The sequence below is a fragment of the Dicentrarchus labrax genome, unplaced genomic scaffold (assembly GCF_905237075.1).
Source record: "Dicentrarchus labrax unplaced genomic scaffold, dlabrax2021, whole genome shotgun sequence".
Taxonomy (NCBI): domain Eukaryota; kingdom Metazoa; phylum Chordata; class Actinopteri; family Moronidae; genus Dicentrarchus; species Dicentrarchus labrax.
The window spans coordinates 3,476,528-3,499,211 of NW_026136720.1; the positions used below are offsets into that span (position 1 = coordinate 3,476,528).

Sequence of the window (22,684 nt, forward strand, 5' to 3'; positions counted from 1 at the left end):
CCTGAATCCCCGGACTTGAAGGTATTTGCAGCAGGGGAAGGAGAGACGGAAACAAAAAGAGATTCAAAACAAAAGAGAGAGGATAGAGAGAGACTGCAAGCCTTACCTGATACAAGAACTACTCTGTACCACAGCTACTTCTGTTTATAGTATTATTATTATTCTTATTTTATAGAGCATTACATAAAAAAAACTAAATTCTAAAAAATCAGTAAAACAAAGAAGTAGAGCTCAAGCAGTACGAACAAATCAACACCAAAAAGCTGTAAAAGCTAATTCTGTCTTTATATGGAACTGTCCCCGTCTTGGCAGACCCGTTTCTCCCTCTGACCACCTGAGGAAAAATTGCACGCAAATTGTGTCCGTGGCTGTTAACACTGTTGGGATTTTTTGCAGCGTTCATTGTTCCACACTGCGAATGCAAAGCACATTCTGTTCGTGTCGGATTTGGATAGAAGAAAGAAGATCTCAATGTGGGACCAGTTAATCATCTGGAAATATTATATTTGTATGCGAGTGTACACCTGTGTGTGTTTACATTTATGCTTTGAGGAACGTACCACCAGAAAACGGTAAAAAAAAAGACACACACACAGTTGGTCTCAGTGAGGGAGAAGACTGGAGAAGAAAAAAAAGTGAAAAGAAGTTACTTGTTGCTTTGATGTAAAGCAGAGGAACAAACAGGCGGATGCAGAGAGACAAAGACAGACAGAGTGGAATAAAGAGGGGGACAGAGATAAACAGAATCAGGGACAGATACAAAGGAATTACACTATGTGAGCCAGCACCTGGAGCGTTTCCCCAACAGCTTGGACCATGTTCCTGTCATTAGGTTTGTGTGTGTGTGCGTGTGTGACAGGTGAACAGAGGCAATGTGTCACAGAACAGGACAGACTCCGCGTGGCGCAGTGTTCCATCAGCCCTGCCAAAATACACTCCTACAGATACAGGCACACACATCTCATCACATCAGCCCAAAAACACAAGTCAATCTTTAGTTTGGCGTATAATAATCCTAAATCAGTATCAGCTGGCCTATCTGTGTCAGCTTTTACTGTTTTTGCACTCTCATGCAAACTCATTCTTGCTCTGAGGCGCTGTTTCATTCTGACTGCGTTTCCTCTGAAGCATGACATTATGAAAATGGACTGAATTTAAAAGGAGCTGTTAAGTACCTGTAACTCTTTTCAGCAGTATACAGTTGGTGTGACTGACTACAGGCGTGCATTACGGCTCCAGCCTTTTGTGTTCGTTAACCCTTACATTGAAGTAATGGGGGGGGGGTCTAGAACTGCAAATGTTATTTTTGGCTTTTATTTGATAGGGCAGCTAAAGATGGACAGGAAAGGGAGAGAGAGTGGATAACATGCAACGAAGGGCCACAGGCCGGATTCAAACCTGTGGACCGAAATTCAATGTGCCATCATAGAAGACCAAGAAAACCAGCTAACATTCCCCATAAAGACGCTGGAACCAAAGAACTTTTGCTAACGATATAATTATTGATTTGATAATCCAAATAGTTTCTGATTCTGATGAGTCTATTAAAGATTAGAAGTGTTTTTGTTTTTCCAGTTGAGGCTTTTTAAAGCAAAATCAGACAAACATCCAAGTAAAGTGAGTCCATCTTGGTGTAATCAATGTCACTGCTCTTTCTATTGAAAACACAACCCTAAAATATACTCGCACACATACACATACTGAAATGTCTCCGCTCTGACTTTTCCCTCACTCTTCATCTTTCTCCTCCTCCTCTTTAATTCCTGCACATCTATTCCTCCCTCACCCCACGCATCAGCCCGACCCATTCTTCTCTCCTTCACTCATCCATCTTTATGTGCATGCTCTCTCTGATTTTCCTTCTGCCTTTCTGCCAGTTTAGGGTGCATGGTAATCAAAAAAAGCGGGCCCCCTAGGGACCCATGGGGATTGGGCGTGTGCAGTAATATGACAGTGACACGGAAAGTCAGCACGCTCTGCTGAATCGCGCGCTCATGTGTGTGTTGGAGGGATCATGTCTCTGCATTTATTTGTACATCTGTAACCTTTAAACGCATTTTTCATTATGTCTGCCTGCCATTTCGCATCATGCAGGGTGTGTGTGTGTGTGTGTGTGTGTGTGTGTGTCTGTGTGTGTGTGTGTGTGTGTGTGTGTGTGTGTCTTTTGTGTGTGTGTGTGTGTTTCTGCTCCCTTACATAAAAATACAGGCTGAATGTACGAGTGTGTTTTTGGATGCTTGTCTGTTTGTCTGTCTTGTCACCCATGTCTGCAGGCTCCAGTCCTCATCTGGCACTCAGCTTCACAGTCTACAAGGACCACATTCCTCAGCCCTGTGTGTGTGTGTGTGTGTGTGTGTGTGTGTGTGTGTGTGTGTGTGTGTGTGTGTGTGTGTGTGTGTGTGTGTGTGTGTGTGTGTGTGTGTGTGTTTTTTTTTGTGTGTGTGAGAGAGATTGTTTTTTTCAACATACTCTCGTTTTTCCCGATAACGCTGTGACTCAAATGTGTCTTGCGGTGCTCAGGAGTGATCGGTTCTTTGTGCCGGAGGTGAGGTCACTTCCTACTCTGTGTAACAGCTTCCAGCAGGGAGCCCTCACCTTTGCTGTGAATCTGGTATAGATCCATGCGTGTTTGCCTTTGACTTTGTGTGTGTGTGTGTGCGCCCTTCATGCTGCGAGTGTATTTTGGGTTGTGTTTACTGGTCCAAACCTGGCTGTTTGGGCCAGTAGCAACAGGCGAGGGGAAGTCCCCTGGGAGAAAGAAAGGGAGGGAGCGCTCCAAACAGGACATGGTCAGAGAGGTCACCCTGGGTGGGGTGGCGGAGGAGAAAAGTGGGGGTCGTCGTGACTTGGCTGGAAAGAGAGGGGGGGGCTGAAGGAAGTTTTGGATAGATCATTTGAAAGTAATGCAGAGTTCAGATGGAGAAAGAGGGGGATGATGGGGAGAGACAGGGACAAAGACAGACAGAGAGAAATGGAGGAGTGGGAGGGGAACAGGGAATACGTGTCGGCGGGATGTTAAGGGCAGAGGGTGCGTTTATTTTCGATCTGCTCCCGAGGCAGCATCCTGTCCTGGACGGGTGGGGCTAAAGACAAGCCAGGGAGCAGAGGAAGAGGGCTAAGACAGCCCATCTGCTAGTCCCAGACACACACACACACACACACACACACACACACACACACACACACACACACTCTGTTGGAAGAGTGTCAACTCTGAGCTATAAATAAACTGAACCCAAAGAAGACCACAAGGCGACTAAGGTGATTTTTCATTTGGTGTTAAAAACAGCAGTGGAGATGGGGCACACGTACACTCGCACAAACACACACGCACACTCTCAGACACACACAGTATTTGGACTGCCTCCAATTACCCCCACATACACACACATTTGACACAAATTCACGTACTGACAGACGCTCGCTGATACATGTAGGTAGCGCACACACACGGCATTGTTCCAGCAGCAGTTCTTCCTCTTCCTGTGTCTGTTAGAGACTTGGCACCTACTTTTCAAGGTGTAGTTGTTATCATTACAGATCATGGCAGAATGTGTTTGTGTGTTCCACTAAGTGAGAGAAAGTTCTTTTGCCTTCCTACTGACTTGGCCCACAAACAAGGTCATCGCCATGTGTGTCAGTGGCAAAGTCTGATTGTTCTCCTTGTTTTACTCTAATCTGACGTCTCAAGAAGAGCGTCTCCGTCCCTGTTCGGGGCCAGATGGCGGGCGCAAACACACACCTACATGTTTCTGCCGTACAGATGAAGCTGACTAGGCACAAACACACACGTGCACGTTAAAGGTGACAGCGCTGCTCCTCCATCATCATCCTCACCTCCACACCAATGCACTCATTTACTGTGTAATGCAGTAGATAGCAGAGTGCAGCAGGACAAGGCAGATTACATTTTCTCTTATGTTTCCTCTGTCGTACCCTTCTCCCTTTGCCCATGAGAGTGTGTGCGTGTGTGTGTGCGTGTGTGTGTGCGTGCGTGTGTGTGTGCTATTGGGTATTCTAGTCTTTGCATTTTTTGTCTTGCCATTGTGAGTCTGTGCATGCATGTGCTCATAGCTGCGAATGCATGTCTGTGAATGCATTCCCGTGTGTGTGTGTGTGTGTGTGTGTGTGTGTGTGTGTGTGTGTGTGTGTGTGTGTGTGTGTGTGTGTGTGTGTGTGTGTGTCTGGCAGTTTTGTGCGTGGGTAATGCGACAGGGCCATATTTCCCCGGGGCCCAGGGCTCTGCAGGTTTTAGCCTCGCTCTCTCTAAGCAGTTTAGGAAAAACAATGACAGGCCTCTGTATTGACTGGTCTGGTCTGGTCTGGTCTGGTCTGGAAGACGGGCTGTTCTCACCACAGCACACACACCCTCCGCTACGAAGACAGCAGCGGAAGCACGGTGGTATAAAGTCCGAACCAAGACTTGTGTTCATATTTATTTCATTTAAGCCATTCAGGAAGTGGGTTTTACAAAACAACACGATCCATATCGCCTGCCCTGCTGGAGGAGGCTGTTCTAACAGAAAACACACACTTCCTGTCTGAGTGAACAGCAGAATAAAACACCACAAAGGCTTCATGTTCAAGCTAACCTGTGTCTAGCATGCTGCTGTTCCTACAGTAAACTCTCACTCTGAGGTTGAGGCCTTTATTCACCTGTTTTCCACATGAATCATGTTTTAGTAAGAAGCCTGCCTCCTGCTGCTGTTTACTCTCAGTGCACATTCTTGCACACTTCTTCGTCTGTTCCACATTATAACAGTGGAAGGGACACATTCCCGTCACTTCACTGGAGGGCTTTTATTGTGAAACATCTGCAGGTGTGGAGTTTGATTAAAGGCGGCTTCGTTTGAGAGCCGACCGCACTCATCGCGGCCCCGGAACCACAGTAAACACTGAGCACTCTTCCTCTCCTCCTCCTCCTCCTTTCATCCAATTTTTTCTGTAGAATATATCAATTACTCTGCTGTAGAGCAGATGTCAAACTGTGACACGCGCCCGTGTGCGCACGCGCGCACACACACACACACACACACACACACACACACACACACACACACACACGTCTGATCAATTGCAGCTCTGCATAATCAATACCGAGCCCCAACAGCAACGTAAATGAAGAGAGTAACCGGGAGGGGTCTGTTTGTCATATGATGTGTGTCGCGTGACGTCTGTCATCCATCCATCCATCCATCCATCCATCCATCCATCCGTCCGTCCGTCCGTCCTCCCACCCCCCCTCTCTCATCGCTCTCCCTCTCCTCCCCTCTCCTCTCCTCTGGGCTATTTCCAGCAGTCCACTGCAGCGCTGCGAGCTCCTCCAGGGAGTGACCGCAGCCTACCTCCTTCCATCCCTCCCTCCTCTTCCTCTGTCCTTCCTTTCCATCCCTCGCTCCGTCTACAAATCAATACGGCAGCAGCAGGACCCAAAGAACCTGAGGGAAAACACACCTACACACACACACACACACACACACACACACACACTCTAGCTCCTTCCTCCCTACTTCCTCTTCTCCTCCTTGCAATCCTTTTGCTGCTGGCTCATTTTTATCGTTCTCCTCTTTTTCTCTCCATTCACATTTCTAACGCCTCATATATGACCTCATTGTTAGAGGTCATATATGAGGCAAGTGCTTAATGACCAGAGCCAGACATAGATGTAGTCCTCCTCTCCTTCCCTCTGTCCTCTCCTCCTCTTCCTTCTGCCTCCCCTCCTCTCTTTCGTTCTGTCTCCTTTCCTCTCCTCCTCCTTCCCTCCCCTCCCCTGTCCTCCCATTCCTACTGTCTCCTCTCCTTTCTACTCTTCCTCACCTCCCCTTCCCTTTCCTCCCCCCGGTCTCCTCTCCTCCCCCCTGTTTCCTCTCCTCCCCTCTGTCTCCTCTCCTCTTGTGTTAACACGGTCACATAAAGAGGAATGAGCCTGACCTCTTCTGGCGGCGAGAGGAAATGCAGCCGGTGAACTTAGGACGGAGCAGAGAGGCTGAGGATGGAAGAAAGTGATAGAGTGAGAGGCAGCAGACAGGGGGGGGGTTCTATCATAATGGGGTCAGTGGCTCCCAATGAGATCCTCTTCCTCACCAGAGAGGCCTCCACACAAACACACACACAGACAGACACACTTATTTTTCACTGTCCCATTCCTTATTTTTCTCATTTGCTCACCCATTTCACCCAACCTTCGACTGCCTGTGTCACTGAGAGTGTGTGTGTGTGTGTGTGTGTGTGTGTGTGTGTGTGTGTGTGTGTGTGTGTGTGTGTGTGTGTGTGTGTGTGTGTGTGTGTGTGTGTGTGTGTAGGACATTAATACCCTTTGCTTTCCCCTGGATGTGCTAGCTTGGCCTCTAAAGCCGAACGACAGACACTCACACACAGTCGTACAGCATACACAGTCTCTCTCTCTCTCTCTCTCTCTCACACACACACACACACACACACACACACACACACACACACACACACACACACACACACACACAAACACAACACACACACACACACACACACACACACACACACACACACACACACACTTGCACACCAAAGGGCTCAACGAAACATGCACAGTAAGATAAGGGCCGTAGAATGACAAATAAGTATTTATCAACCCCAAACCACGTATAATCCTTCACATTTCTGTCCCCATCCACCCCTCCATCGCCTCTCTGTTCTGTTCATCCCCCTATCCCCTCCTCTTTTTTTCATTCTCCCATCCGCTGTTCTTTTTTTGTCCTTTTTTCTTCTTTCCGTAGTGGGGCCTATCTGTGAGAGGGAGCGATTAATCTGAGAAAGCTGCTTTTAGTGGTGGTGAAGGGTGGGGGGGGCGTTGATTGGGAAGATCTCACTGGGAATTGTGTGTGTTGTGTGTGTGAGTGTGTATGTGTGAAGAAGCAGGGATGATAGGGAAAGATTTCTGAGGGAGTTTGTGCATGTGTGTGTGAGAGAGAGGGAGAGAGGGAGGGAGGGAATGTTTCACAGGGAGAAAGCTACAGTCTGGGGAAAATGACGAGAGAGGAGGAGGAAAACATCCTGGTGGAAATTTCTCTGATACACACACACACACACACAAATTCCCAGAGAAATCTTTCCAATCATCTCCCCATCTTACACACACACACACACACACACACACACAAACAAACACACACAACAGCACACCCCCTCCACACCCCCAGCTTTAGATGTGATGCTTGCTAAGTTCCAAACCAGCAAATCCAGATTATCATGAGTTCAGTTCCCTGTTGCAGCTGATATGAAACAGCCACAGAGGACTGATTGTGTGTGTGTGTGTGTGTGTGTGTGTGTGTGTGTGTGTGTGTGTGTTGTGTGTGTGTGAGATCATGCTGAAGCAAACGTGCATGCTTTTGCGTCTGCACAGGACTGTTAACGTGTATTTCTGAGTGTATTTATCTTCACTAAGAAAGTTTAACATATTATAGTGTGTGTGTGTGTGTGTGTGTGTGTGTGTGTGTTTGTGTGTGTGTGTGTGTGTGTGCACGCGCAGTATACTGTCCGTTTCCGTGTGTGCCTACCTTTACACCATTTACGCATACAAATCGGTCCGAACCTCGGTTCCTGCACTCTGGTTTTTACCTGGAGATGGCCGCGGTGCTCTCCTTTGTGCTCCCGCTGCTGCAGTGAATTTTAATTTTGAAAAAGGTGTTTTTTTGCATTGTGATTATGTATTGATGTGTAGCGCGCTGATGCCTTTGGAGAGATGTGAGTGTAGGCGTCTCCGAGGTACGGAGACGGTCTCTGTAAAATATTAATCACAATATCAAAAGACACGAGGGTTTCACAGATCTGAATAAACAAATGGAGGCGCCGGGTTCCCACAGACAGGAAATAAAACAAAAACAGAACAAATACTATATGAAGTATGATGATGTATGTCATTATTTGGTTCTGACCAAAACGGTCTGCTTCTATTGGATAGTGTTTGGTGGTGTGCCAACATGTGCAAAACTAGATGTGTCTCAGAGAACAGCTCACTGACAGTGTCTCACATGCAGGGATTTAAGATATATACAATATTTATCTTCTATATCTCTCAGTATCTTTAGTGTGAGCAACAATCCCTCAGTACTCCTGCTTTATATTGTAGAGTTGTCTGCTCGTCTTGTTTTGTCTTCTCTTCTTTTCTTCCTTTCTCTTGTTCTTTCTCCTCTTTCATCAGACTGTGTAGAAAGCGAGGAGGCCTTGCTGTCTGTACTGTGGGAGGCAGTTGTGTTTCTGTTCTCTTCTGTTCTTTTATTGGGTGGGGGTGCAAGTGGAAAGCACTATGCTCACGTAGCCCATTATTTCTCTCATCATGTGTTCTCACTTTTTCTCTCTATCTCTCCCTCTCCCTCTCTCCCTCCAGAACCACACACTGAGTCAGCACGCGCAGTGAGACCGAGGCCCGGCAGGATCTCTCGGCTCAGCCGGGGCCCCCGACCCGGAGCCGGCAGGGGACTCCCATCTCCACATCACAGCCAATCAAAGTGTCATTTGCTACTCACATGTAAAACTCTAACGATCGCGCCACTGGGCGCGGCTATTAGGAGCAGCGGGGGAAAGGAATATTAATGGGATATGCTATTAAATAAAGAAAGGAAAAAGTGGGTGAGAGAAACGGTAAGAGCTAGATGAAGGAAAGAGAGAAGTGAAAAAAGGTATTGTACGTGCAGTATTTTTTATTGTCCCTGCCGACCCCCCCACCCCCCACCAGCTTCTTCCCCTCCCTTTCTCCTTCCCTCTCCTCCCACCCATTGCTCCCCAGGTCAGGCATTTTATTTTTTTTAACAAATAGAAAAGAAAAAAAAGCAAGAAAACACCCTTTGTTTTGGGATTTTTTTAATAGATTGTAGGAAAAAGCTTCACTTTCTCGTCCCCTCAGTTGCTTATTGTATTGAACTTCATAGGTGCCAATTTCTTTGATTTTTCTTTCTGCCATATGCGCTTATTTTTTTCGTTTTAATTTTTGTACCTTTCATTTCTCGCCGTAGGTACTCGTGCTGTGTTGTGGTTGTTTGTTTGCCAGTCGTAATATTCCTGAGTTTTTTCCCCCAACTCTCCTTTTTATGATTATTGTTATATATTTTTTTCCTTTTTGTAATTACTATTAAAAAAAGACATCAAACAAAATAAAGTGCAGAAAACCATACAGATGTTTCTTTTGTTTTGGATTGGGTTTTCCAGTCTCTATGGGGCCTATAATGGTTATTGTAAAAATGAATATCATCGATTTCAGTGCGTCTGGTCAATGACTGCTTTTTAAATGTGAATTAACCAGATTGCAATAATCTAGTACAGACAAAAAAGATAAAACAAATAAATAAATGACAAATAAAGAATTTGTGTGATGTGAATTTATTCAAAAGACGTGAATCTGTGAGCCTGCATGCACACCCGCCCAAGATCCGACTGCAGTACTCGCCAAGTCGGATGGACACTGATTCTGAATCAGAGCTACATGTGATGAAGAATGAACACAAATTGAGGTCAGATTTTAAAAGGCATGTGTAGCATATTTCATACCCAGTTTGCTGTCATATTTAACAAATCAATTTAAATTAATTTTAAAAATAATTAGTTGTTAGTTAAATATCTTCATTTTTGGGGCTTTTCCAAGCAACCATTGATACATGTGATTGTTTGTCATTAAATCCCCATATATTTCTGCCACCCCTTAAAGCAAACCTCTCAAACAAAACACAATTCTATTTAAATTTTTTTATTTATTTGGTGCAAAATAACAGCAAAGGTCAAAGGTAGCTGCAAATGTGTGCAAACGGTTGATAAGATATAAAATGCATAGACACTGCTGTTCGGCTTTTTGATATGATGTTAGTAATGGAAATATTTTCAGATAATTGCCCCTCAAACCAGTTCTCCATGCCACCCCACGTATATTTCTCTACATCCGTCCCTAGCTGCTTTACATCATGTGTTTAAAAACATGATGCATGCTGCTTCTTTTAACGTGTGTGTTAAGACAAGAAAAAACTTCAAATGTTGACCCCCCCCAAATGGGTGCACACATTGTTGAATGTGTGCAGGTGTGCTGGAATCGTCCCTCTCTGATGTTTATCTGAATAAGAAGGCCACGCTGCACCCTGTTCAGTGTTAATGTCACCGCAGTGTAAAGCCTTCTGTACGTCTACAGTATTCAGTACCTGCAAGTAATACTAACCCAGTGAACAAGACCTCACACACCTCCATCCTGTAACACGAGCCAAGACTGCACTGGAGTCAGGGAAGCGGCTGTCCCTTTCTATACCAAGGTAACACCATGCAATTATAATCTCCAGGGCACAATTACTGTCGAGGTGACACCTTAAACCCAAAGTGCTAACAAAGTTAATGCTGACCAATTCACACACTGTTGTATGAAGGATGCTGGAGGCATTAACACAGAACAGAATTCTTCCATTTCTGTTGCCACAGAGCAGAGGACAGACTGTGTCAGAGCCCAGGGACTGACTGTGGCATTGAACACAATCATCTCAGAATGAATCCACTGATGGAAGAAGACACATGCTGCTTGTTTGTGTCCTCAGTTTCACTCGTGTCAGTAAGAAATCGCTTCTAATGTCCAACAATCAGCACTGCAAATAACTTTTGGATGGTAACGGATTTTTATAATATAACAATAATTCAGTTCAGCCAAGTGCCTTGCTTAGATTAAAAGTCTCTTTCACAGGCGTGCTCTGGCCAAGATAACAGCAGCATTACATATAACACAGTTATGTAATAAAGATACAAACTGCAAGGTTGTAATCAGATTACAGTGTCATTACAACCCTGAAACCATAGCTGATCCAACAGCTGCCAATTCTTCTTATATTATTATCATATTATTATTGTATTAATATCATATTATTATTGTATTATTATCGTATTATTATCATATTATTATTGTATTATTATCGTGGCCTCTAGTGAAGAAAATGATCTCACTGGGAATGTTGCCATTATTTTGTCTTTACAGCGAAAAAAAGAACAACATCACAGTACAGTGCGACTTCAACTGCCCTACAAAATGTGTGTAAAATGTTGTTAATAACTATAAAATAGGCTATAAATGATCCTGGCCATTCAAACTGTATTTAGTATTTAGTATGGAGTCATATAGACGGACTTTCTCTCAGCACCCCGACTCTGACTGACTCCCTGCGGTTACATTGTTCTGTTGTCTTATAGAATATGTAAAAGTCATCATATTGATATGTCGTTCTCTTTATTTGCATATTTAGTATCACAGTATGGAGGTAATACAAAAGAAACAGAATATGTGAAGATAAAAGAATTGAAACTAATAGCTTATTTCCAACCATGTAAAATAGTCGCTGACATGCAGATAGTCACACCTTCAAATAATGAAAAGTGGTTTTAAAGAAGTGCAATGAGATTGATTTCTGACGCTTTGTATGTGACTAAAGCAGCCAGCCGGAGGGAGCAGTCTGTTGGACCTTGGCCACACATTGCATGTGAGTTCCACGAGTGTAAACAGCCGTTCTTGCTCAGTTTGGATAATAACATTTAATAAATACGGAGATAAGATGTCCTGAATTCTCCGAAACACTGCCTCAGTGTATCAGCTTAGCTAACTGCCGACAGCTGCCTACTTGCAGGTCCAGCCAGTGGCAGACTGAGGGCTGTTTGAGGGGCCAGGGGCGAAAAGAGACAGCAAGGGAAGACACAGGGATGGTCAGACTTTCTATTAACACCTAAAAGGGGGATTCCTCAACACAAAACCCTCTCAAACTGGGGGAGGGTCTCATGTGCATCTATTGTGACATGAAAAAGTTTGGGAAGCCCTGGTGAAACAACGGTGGTAAAGACCCCGTCTAGAGCCAGTGTTTAGTTTGTCACGTTGACTTTTCCCTGTAGGTTTACAGTAATTAACTGGCTACAGCTTCAGTTTACAGTGTCTTACTGTATCTTACAATTACAGCGTATCACTAGAAATAACTGTGCAGTTCATTACTGTGTTCTTGTACATTTACAACACAGTACTGGTCTGTCAGTAAATGACTGCATATTGACAGTATGTAAACAGTTTTACAGTGTATCCTGTATTTAAAGAATGCTACAACAGTAATAATTATTAATAATGAAGACATGACAAAGAGACAATATTCCTTACGCAGTTCCTTTGCAAATAGTTAAATAGAAACATGCCACCAGTACAACACAAAAGACCTGAATAACCTTTGTTTCTCTTTCATACCACTTTTAATTTAAAGGAGCAGCGTGTAGGATTGTGTGGCATCTCCTGTAGTGCTGAAGTTGCAGATTGTAACCATACAGCTCAGCCTTGTAATTGTATAGGACAGTGGTTCCCAACCTGGGGGGTGGGCCCCCGCTAGGGGTCGCTAAAACTTCATGGGGGGTCGCGAGGCCTTCTTGATTTTAATATGTGTAAGAAAACTAATATATATAACAAATATACACAGTAGGCTGATATCTCAGCATTTGGTTCACCTCTAAATCTTAATGATTGTTTAGATGTTATAAAAATACAAAACACAGACAGAGAATTGTATAAAATAATTTCCTAAACAGGAAATAATCTGCTCCAAATTCAAAAAATCTAATCTGCTCAAAATATATGTCAGTGAGTCAGTAATATGAAAGTCAGCTGACTCTGTAGAAGAGGACCCGCTCCCTCTGTAGATAAAAACTGCTCAGTGTAAGATACCGATAACAAGATTAATGTATTCAGATTACACACTCATGAAAACATACAATGAATATTATAGTTTTTATATATTTCTGCCGACAGATCCTCCTGAACGTTACCCACTGGACCTTTAAGTGTCCTCATTTAAAGCCGCAGTAGATACTTTTAATAAAAATAACTTTCACTACATCCTGGCAGAACGTGAGACAGGTTGGGTTCAGGTTCCTCTGGTTTCTCCCAGGGAATCCACCGGGCCTGAACGGATGATCTGTTTCATGTGCTACTGTCAGAATTATCGACAGCGATTTTTCTTTTTTATATAGGCTATATTTTCTTTATTGGATAGGACAGCTGAAGGGGGGGGGGGGTGACACGCAGTAAAGGGCCACAGTTAAGATCCGAACCCACGGCTGCTGCTGCAAGGACTCAGCCCCGGCACATGGGGGCACCAGCTCCACCAGGTGAGCTACGGGGCAGCCCCACGATTATGTGGCATTTGGAGGTAAATGGGCACAGACATCGGCCCATAAACACAACGTCTGAATACAGTCGGTACCAGTGTGACTGCTGCGGAGCCATGTGAGCGCGCTCCCTCGTGAGTTTTGGAAAGTTGGTTTGGAGCCCCGTACTGTAACTGCTGTAAACATTGCCTCTGGAGTAGAATAGAATTATACATGACTTTTCGTCCACTAATCAGAAGGTTGTGGGTTCGATCCCCGGCTCCTTGTGCCACATGTCGAAGTATCCTTGAGCAAGACGCTGAACCCCAAATTGCTCCCGATGTGCATCGGTGTGTGAATGTGTATGAATGGGTTAGTTTCTGTTCTGTGTGTGAAAGGGTGAATGTGGCTGTACAGCTCCATTTACCATCATATATCAGCCCATTATCTGTCGACCACCGCGCAGACTGTGGTTAAAGTTGGTTAGAAGTTATTTTTATAAAAGTAACCAACTGCAGCTTTAATTGCTTGCATCCAGTGTGTATGAGGGAGGACAGACAGGAAGTGACTTCTAGGTACCACTTCCACTTTTCACCATAACTGCAAAATGCAGACGGTCCCTGAAGCTGACACTGGAACTGGACGCAGAGATAAAGTTTGTTCAGCCGAGCTAGCACAGCCTCCTGCAGGCAGACACATGTGCGGGCACTCCTCCTCCGGTACACACCGACAGTGAAACGGCTCCGTGTGTCCGCGCAGCTCCGTGCATTTCCGGGTACATCCCCGTTAGCATCAGTCCGTTCAGCCCCGCTGCTCCATCCAGACACAACAGCCACACACAGAACCGAGCACCGACCGACACACATCCATAATTGATGCGTTAAAGCTGAGAGCCAAAGCAGGGGGGTGGGGGGCGGCAGCGGGCAGGAGTTATGGCGGCGTCGCTTCTCTCCGAGACCGACATCAGGCACCGGTCCATGGCGGAGGAGGATCCGAACGGGAATGAGCACGGGGCGGCTGCACGCAGCGCGGCGCCTCGCTGGGGACCGCAGCACGCCGGGGCCCGGCAGCTGGCGAGGCTCTACTCTCCCGGTGAGGACGCGTTCATTGTCCCGGTGTGTCTTATTGTTGGGGTCGCTCGCTTTTATCGGTAACGGGAGTGAGAATGACACATGGAGAGAGCGGAGGCCTTAAAGCAGCCACAGTGCGACATCAGTGAGGATGAGGAGCAGAGTGAGGATGAGGAGCAGGGTGAGGATGAGGAGCAGGAGCAGGATGAGGAGTAGGGTGAGGGTGAGGATGAGGAGCAGGGTGAGGATGAGGAGCAGGAGGGTGAGGATGAGGAGCAGGGTGAGGATGAGGAGCAGGGTGAGGATGAGGAGTAGGGTGAGGGTGAGGATGAGGAGCAGGGTGAGGATGAGGAGCAGGGTGAGGATGTTGACAGGCTGCCTAGCAGTGTGTGTTTAAAGGAAGATCACATGCACTGTGTATTATTATGGATGCAGCAGTGTGTCTGAACCTGCTGGGGGGGGCATTGAGCAGTGTGTCTGAACCTGCTAACCTGCTGGGGGGGGCAATGAGCATTATCACTTATTTCTACATGGGGATGAAGTCAAGAATAAATGTGTCCTTCTGCACTGCTGCCAGTTGTCTTTGTCTCAGACAGTAACAGGTCCCCTCCAGACGTATTCAGACATTGATGCAGATAGTCTGCTTGGAATAATAATGTGGATTTGATGTGTTTTTTTAGGGATGGGAATTGATCAGTCCCTCCAGGAGGGACAGTGCATTCAGTCCCAGGTCTTTACTTGTATATGAGATCAGTGTTTCACTGCCAGTGTCACGTTAGAATGTGAACAGTTAAATGTTTTTCACTTTATCACCAGATATTTGTTTTATTACAACATACTGAACAAAGTTATCATAGAAACCTTTCTATATACTCTTTATCTTGCTCTAACAGGATAAATAGTATATCTGTTAGTAGTTTAGTGTTGTAACAATAAAGTTTTCAGATTATAATGTGATACTGATCTGATCTGGTTTTGATGAATGAAGGGAATAACATGTCCAAATGGATCACGAGGATATATGTGATTGAACACTTCTACTATCTTTATGTGTCCCCGTTGTCCAGAGTTGTCTCAGTCTTTTGTTAAAGGGACGCTCCACAGATTCTACATCCAGATCAGTTTGCTCATCACAGAGAACGACTCAGCCGGTAAAAGCTGTCGGTTGTCTTCTACGGCTGTGGAGGGAACTTTCTCAAGTATGAAACAGTACCCTCGACGATGTCATCGGAGTTGTCTTTTCTTTGGCCGCGAGACAAACTATTTTCAACAGGATGCCTGTGTGTGTTACAGTGCGGAGGTTTGTAAGACGTGGGCATTCAGTGGGACTTACAGCCTGTAAAAGTCCGGTTATCTCAGCCTGTGCTGCATTGAGTTTGATTCTTATTTTTTCTGTCCTGGGTCCTCTGACTTTATGGAAGTACAATCATTAAATGCTGCAACATCCTTTTAACATTTAGAACAGACTGGGATTTAAAGCTGTTGCAAGTAACTTAAGTAAAATAAGATTATATTTGAAAAAAATCTGGTCCGTCCTAGTGCTCTTAATGGCATCTGCAACAATCTGCTGCTTCTGAACAGCTCTGATTGGTTGTTTTCTTACAGACATTTTTAAAAATGCCATTAGGAGCACTAGGAGGAGCCGGAGAAACCAGGTTTTATCCCCAGATATCTGTCTGACCGACCGCAGTCAGGTACACACATGCTTCAGATGTCCCTTTTTGCACTCAGATCGCTCAGCTCATCCTCCTGCAGGATTAGTTTGTTAGATGCTAGTGAAGTTGTTGCCTTCAGCTCGGGGAGGCGTTTAGTCCCGGGACAAAATCAATGCCTGTGACACAGTCTACAGCAGTAATGCTCCATCCAGTCCTCGGGGTCCAGAGTGCTGCTGTGTATTTTTCCCTGCTAGTTTAAATTCACCTGGCGTCCCAGTCCAAATAAGTCTCTGATTAGGCGTCTAGAATGAAAACTGCCTGGTAGAGTAAAAAATAAGCGGTGGTCTGGACCCTGGAGGCTGAATTTCAGGACCGGTGGTGCACCGGCTACAAATACTTTAATAAAATGACAGCGGTTGTAGTTGTTGGCATAATTGCATCCATCACAACAAAAGTGTTGCTTATGTGTCACGACCCTGAGGCCTCGTGTAATCGCGTGCATTGTGGTCTTGGGAAAATATTCTCTGGAAGCTTCATTTGTTTAACATCAGCCACCCCCCTGCTCTCTTTTCTGTTTACCTTTTTTTCCTGCATCAGATCAGCTTCTATCCTGGAATTTCAAAAAGGCAGAGGCGTTTCATATTCTTAACCATTCCCTCCGACATAACCATTTTAAATTCATGATCCATATTTCCATTCCCAGGCAGCTATGTCACTCTCTGCTGCTGTTTAACATCAAACCTTAAATTCAATCAGTGCCTGAATTAGACCAAAACTGGTGCCAGTACTCTAATTCAGCACAACCCTGAACACAACATAAATGGGGGATATAGCAGCAAAGCATCGAAGTAATTATTTTTAGGCAATTATTTCACAACTTTTACTGTCTACCCCTTGGAAACCGTACTGAGGTCCAGACTGGTGACCTCAGTGGCGGGTACAGCCATGCTCACCAGAGGTGGCGGTACTCAATGAGAAGTAAGGGTACTCATGTGCTGGCACTGTACTGGCGAGGAACTGCCTTCAATCACATACGGGCTCAGAATAACGAGAGGGAAAGCCAAATGATAAATTGAGCCGCGTTATGAGCGTATACACTGATGTTAGCGAGTTGATGGAAGCCACGCTGCGCCTCAGACCTAAGCAAAGAAAACCTGTCTTACCAGTTGTGCATCAAGCTGGACTGTGCCTCGTTTTGCCCGACCATCTGCCCTGCTTCTCACTTCACTGAGCATTTTAATTGCCTCTGGTCGGGCCGTGTTGGCCACTTGTTAACACTTCCTAAAACAGGAATGATCAGAGAAAGGAAAGGGTTGCGCCACTATGACCACGTTGTTGTGAAGTTCACATGAGGGCACAACATGTGTCACTAGGTTGGCGCTTGAATCCAAAGCCCTGACAGCCCTGTGAGTGTGTTCATGCTCACAAACCACTGACCCTGGAACTGCCTCCCTCCACTCATTGAGCTGTAAAGGAACTTCTGACCTGACCGGTGACTTCAGACTTTTTTTACTCTTTATTTTCATTTAACCTCCGTCTGCATGCCGGCTGTCACTTCAGTGGAAGCTGGGGAGATGTAGTCGTATGTTTAACCGCTGTGAGTGAAGCAGTCACCTTTGCTGTTAATGGAATTGGATCTCCACTAATGTTTGGTGCCATTTCATTAGAGAGAGAACCATCTCTGCTCTGGCATTTGGTCGTTTCTACTGCCAAGCAAACATTACACAGCCATGTAAACAGAGAAGAGACGTGCAGGAACACACGTGCACAGGGTGGATTAATTAGCTTAATTAAAGTTGCATATGAGCTGATGACAGGGAGAGAGAGAGAGAGAGAGAGAGAGAGAGAGAGAGATATTGGACCAGGAAGAACAGGTTTTTTTTTAAATTTAAGTTTATTAAACACAGGCAGATAATACATGTATCAGACAATGATGCAATGATGACATGACAAAGTAACCCCACAATAGAAGACCATTAAAATTGAATAAAAGAAAAGTAAAAAACCCTAAACCATTTAAACACTGAACATCTTGAATGTTTGACATCCAGTCATCATAAAAAAGGTTTTTATTATTGATGATCTGAGCAGAACCTGTGTGACCTGCTTTTGATAGTGAGGGATTTTAAAGATTTTTGGTAGAATAAAGCCTTTAAAATAGAAAGCTGTAGCAACCAACAGCCCAGCTTACACGTAATCTCACACAGTTGTCATCTGTTTTATCTGTTCAGTTAGCCTGGTATGTGCCAGGAAGAGAGCACACAGTACCACATAATTCTATAATTACATGTCCTAAAATGAGATTAAAACACAGAATAAAAACCAGGGAACACTTTTAAAATCATCACTTTCTGAAACTTTGAATGACTGTATGTAAGAGGAGGATGAAGAGTAGGATACTAACTGAGGAGGATGCTGAGGAGAACCTGGGTCGGGTTGTTGTTGAGTGTGCCGCTGATTGATGGATAAGAGGATCACGCATGCATTTGGGGTCCCGACACTTTATCCTCTCTCTCACTCAGCGGCCACGGAGCTTAGTTAGCGGACTGATTCTGGGTAAAAATAACCCAGACATGGCTGCGATAAGAGCGACATTATGACGTAACAAAGACTCTGCTGTTAAATGGTTAAACGTCCGCTGGCACCCCAACAGTAACCCTGTCCTCTTTCATCCAAACTGCCCTGTGAACCTGTGTGTTGACTTACAGTTACAGTGTTGAAGATGTTGGTTGTTCATGGAGATAAATAATGTAACCCAGAGTACGGATGTTTGTGAATTCAAAGATGGGGGCTGGCTGTGGAGGTGGAGTGGGTTGTTCATTAATCCTATATTTGGTGGTTTGATTCCCCAGCACCGCCTTGAGCAAGACATTAAACCTCAAATCTCTCCTGGTGGTGCCTCACATGGGAGCCACCATTAGTGTGTGCGTGGATGACTGAGAGGTAAACTGTAAAAGCTGATTGGATGAACCATCTGTCTATCACAGGTGAACTTCAACCAATCAGATCAACGAACCATATAATGTAATTATTCTCTTACCGAAGTCAGTTGGGAGAAGAGGGAGAACATCTTCTGTGCTGTTCTTTGCTCTTCTTTTAATGAAGCAATACTCTCGCTAGCAGTAGTCTATCTACACTAACTCCTTTAGCAGCCGCCATTGTTGGCACTGCCCACAACGCTTTTTTTTAGAGATAACGTTAGTGAGTAAGATTAGCCAGCCAGCGGCAACCCAGCCACGCTGAATAACGTTACCTGGTGGCGACCGCCCTGCAACGCCAACTGACAGCCACCCCAACGTAGAAACGCATATAAATCAGTCCACAGTCAGGGAAGGTCCCGTTTCTCTCTCACACATAATAAATAAAGAGTCTTACTGAAGTTCTGCAGTCAGGTTTTCCTCAGCGGAAAAGCAGGTCATCTCACTGTGTCTGTACACCGGCTGTTCCACTCATAGGTTCAGTGGAATCCATTAAAATGACACACAGCCATTCATTGTGAGGTGGATTTATAAATGGGGAGGAAACTTTCACTTTAACATGCCTAGAAACATTCTGAAGGAAACTACGGGAATCATTTGCTCAGGTGGGGATTAACATAAGGAACAAAAGGCACATTTTTTATACAAAATGAATTCTAGCTTTTAGATTCTACCACATTTTTTAAAATCAAGATTTAAAATAAAATAAATATATAAGATAAAATCTGATAACTTTCTAGAAATATTTGATCTTCATCCAGTTACAATCATTTGAAAATAGAGCCAGATGTGTTGGTGGTACCATACCAGTGAATTGTAAATAACTTTTCAGTACATTGGTTTTGTTTTGTTGATGAAGGACAATGGCAGCTGTCAACTATAATACAGTCAAATGTCACATTAGATCAACTTTTTTCCGTGAACTATAAAAACCATGCATCCTGGCGGGCGAAACGCTGCTTTCTGGTTGAGATCAGTGGTCTGGCGTTACTGACTGTTATTACAGAGAAGAACATGTGTGAGTTTTTGCTCCTCCACCAGGTAAATCTCTGAATGACTTATAAGCTTTCTCTCATTCTAGCCAAAGGGCACAGCAGGCTGCAAGTGGAAAATATGCTCAGCGACGCTAACAATGCAGCCAGGCCATTTTATGAAAACTTAAAAGCAAAAATGTTTCCCACATGCTGACAAGTGTCTGTTAAAGAAAAATAAACAGCCCAAATTCAAAATGTCAAAGTGTCCATTTAAGGGAGCACCACGCTGTTATGTGCTTAGTTGTTTGGGTCCGGTTCAACACTGGTAGGAGGTAAATCTAAATAGCAGTTTGGCTTGTTAGAGTTTGGAGAAGTTAGATGAGGCGTTGGCGATGCTCCATAGAGCCAAACATGGGCTCATTACGGCAGAGCTAGGATGGACAAACAGCTGGATGCATCTTCCTCTCCCCCTGTTTCTGCCTCTCTCCATTTCTCTCACCAACTCTCTATTCATCCCCTCGTCTCTCTTCGGTCCTCCCATATGTCTGAAGTGTCACGGTCCGCTGACTTCCTCTCCTCTCCTCTCCTCTCCTCTCCTCTCCTCTCCTCTCCTTCTGCTTTCTGTGTTTTGCAAGACGTCACATGAGCAGCATGTATGAATGTTTGTGTGTTTCTGTCAGTGTGCACATCTATCTCTTGTGTGTGTGTGTGTGTGTGTGTGTGTGTGTGTGTGTGTGTGTGTGTGAAGGCTCCAGGGTTTGCGTGTTGTGTGTGTGTGATCTTGGGTTACCCCGGAGGATCCGCTGTCAGTGCCTGTAAGCGATCTAAAGAGCGATACTGATCTTCAACCTCGTTCAGCTCGTCTCGCTCTGACTGCTCATATGTCGACCTGTTCCCATTAAACACACATAAAGACATTGGGAGCTCCTCTGGAAGCTCTCTGTGTGCGCCGCCATAAAAATACACGTCTGTGATGGCAGCCAGATGTGGCAAACCCTTTCAGGTTCAGTAACAATATCTTATTTTCTGAATTCCCGCCCATAAGAACGTAACTTCAGTATTTGTTTCTGATAGGAAAAGTTTTAAAATTACAATCCATCCCAGATTTTCACAGCAGTCACACCTCGTACCGGGTCCATTTAGTCAGTTTGGGGAGTTCTGTCAAGCCCAAAAATGTTCATCACACTGTAAAAAAGAGTAAAAGAATGGTCATGGCAGCTCGGGCGCCAAAGAAAATACTTTAAAATGACTCACTCCTAGAAATACAGTGTTTTCTGTAATTAAAATACTATAGTTTTTAGCTTTAATTTTTATTTCATTCATTTTTGGGCTTTTTAATGTTTAATTTAATCTAAAAACAGTGAAATGACCTTTAAATACAGGCAAACACAGCTATAATACAAATAATCAGGCTTAAATCTACAGAAGCATCCTGTTATTATTTGATTTTAATCAGAATTTTAAAAGTTATAAAGCTGTAATAAAAGTCTGTGAAATTACAGTAATTGTTGCTGTTTTCAGTATTTTGACAGTTTAACGGTGCTTATACACATTTCTTTGTTGTGAAAAACTTCCATAATTACAAAATATCTTTCAGTTAACAAATAAATCCATGTCAAATTACAGAACACTTTGTTTTTACTGTTAATTGTCACAAAATGTGCATGATTTTAGCAATGTATGAACAGTATTAAACCTGAATTTAACAGTTTAATCTATAACGTAAACAGTAAATAGCTGCGGAAAAGTTATAGATTTGCAAATGTATTTTTATTTTATTTTAGTTGTTTTTTATGTGAAAAGGGGAATTTTTCTTTAAATAAGCAGTAATGGTATGATTATTCACAGTTACAGATTTTACACGTTATTTTACATTAGACATGTAAATTCACAGGCTGTGTAATTTTATTAATATTTCCGTGTGACATGACAGTCTTCCAGGAGTGGGACTGAGATCCTGAGGTTTAGCCTAGTGTGTAAGGAAGGAAATAAAGATCCCAGACAGTTTTGACATGATGAATATACCAAAAACATAAGGGTCATGTTGTGGCGATTACAGTAACTTGCCTCAGGGCGGATGTGGTGTGTCAGAACACAATCTGCTGATGAAGTCCCTTATGTGTCCGTTCATGATATCATTATACTGTGACCCATACACAGTCATATTGCATCTTTACACTAACTCTATTTTAGAAACATCCTGCCCACATTAACCTGTGAACATGTATGTATGATATTATCGCGTAAAATAGTATTTTTTTGTATTCTTGTTTTTCCCTGTTTTTTTTTCTGTGTAGGTTTCTTTGTGACAACTGCTCTTAAAAAGTGTTATATGAAATAACTTGGCAAGGTTGTAGAATTAAATTTAGATATAGCTCCCTTTATGCTACTTTTAAAAACAAATTGACAATGAATGAGTCATAAAACTAGTATTATTTTATAGTATTATTATAAGTATTATTGAGCAGTTCTCTGAGGGAAGAAGCAGTCTTTGAGTGTGGTGGTATGGCAGCAGCAGTCCTCCTGCCCGGTGCTGTGCACATCCCATGCCAGTTTGTGATGCTTCCAGTCAGGATGTTTTCTATCGCTCATCTGGAAAAGAGGAAGAACTTGGCAACGGAATTCAGCTTTCTTCAGTTTCCTTAAGAACAGCAGTGGTTTCTGTGCTTTCTCAACCAGGGTGAAGATGACCATGACAGGTTGGTGGTGTGGTGTTGATTCCCAGGAGCCTAAAATATCCTCACCAATGACTTCAAAAAGCCGTCGAGCTCACTATCGTACGCTCCTGTGTTGATTTTCTTATTTATTTCTGAATTGCCAAGAGGAGACCGCATCTGTCCAGTCATTGCAAATTCCTAAGCCTGTTACCGTGGCTGAAGGCTCGCTTGCTCATTGTG

At 44.0% G+C, this 22,684-nt stretch overlaps 2 protein-coding genes across 3 annotated transcripts in view; both read left to right on the plus strand.

The window, feature by feature from the left end:
- Positions 1–9,338, plus strand: part of znf423 (zinc finger protein 423) — a 163,696-nt gene extending 154,358 nt beyond the window's left edge. For both annotated transcript variants that reach the window (XM_051381003.1, XM_051381004.1), the window contains one exon: positions 8,366–9,338. In XM_051381003.1, the coding sequence (XP_051236963.1) occupies positions 8,366–8,395 (30 nt within the window). In that variant the 3' untranslated portion in view covers positions 8,396–9,338. The remainder of the gene's footprint in view (positions 1–8,365) is intronic.
- Positions 9,339–13,685: 4,347 nt separating this feature from the next.
- Positions 13,686–22,684, plus strand: part of si:ch211-212o1.2 (uncharacterized protein LOC492735 homolog) — a 41,603-nt gene continuing 32,604 nt past the window's right edge. The window contains exon 1 of the mRNA XM_051381077.1: positions 13,686–14,202. Coding sequence (XP_051237037.1) covers positions 14,043–14,202 — 160 coding nt within the window. The 5' untranslated portion in view covers positions 13,686–14,042. The remainder of the gene's footprint in view (positions 14,203–22,684) is intronic.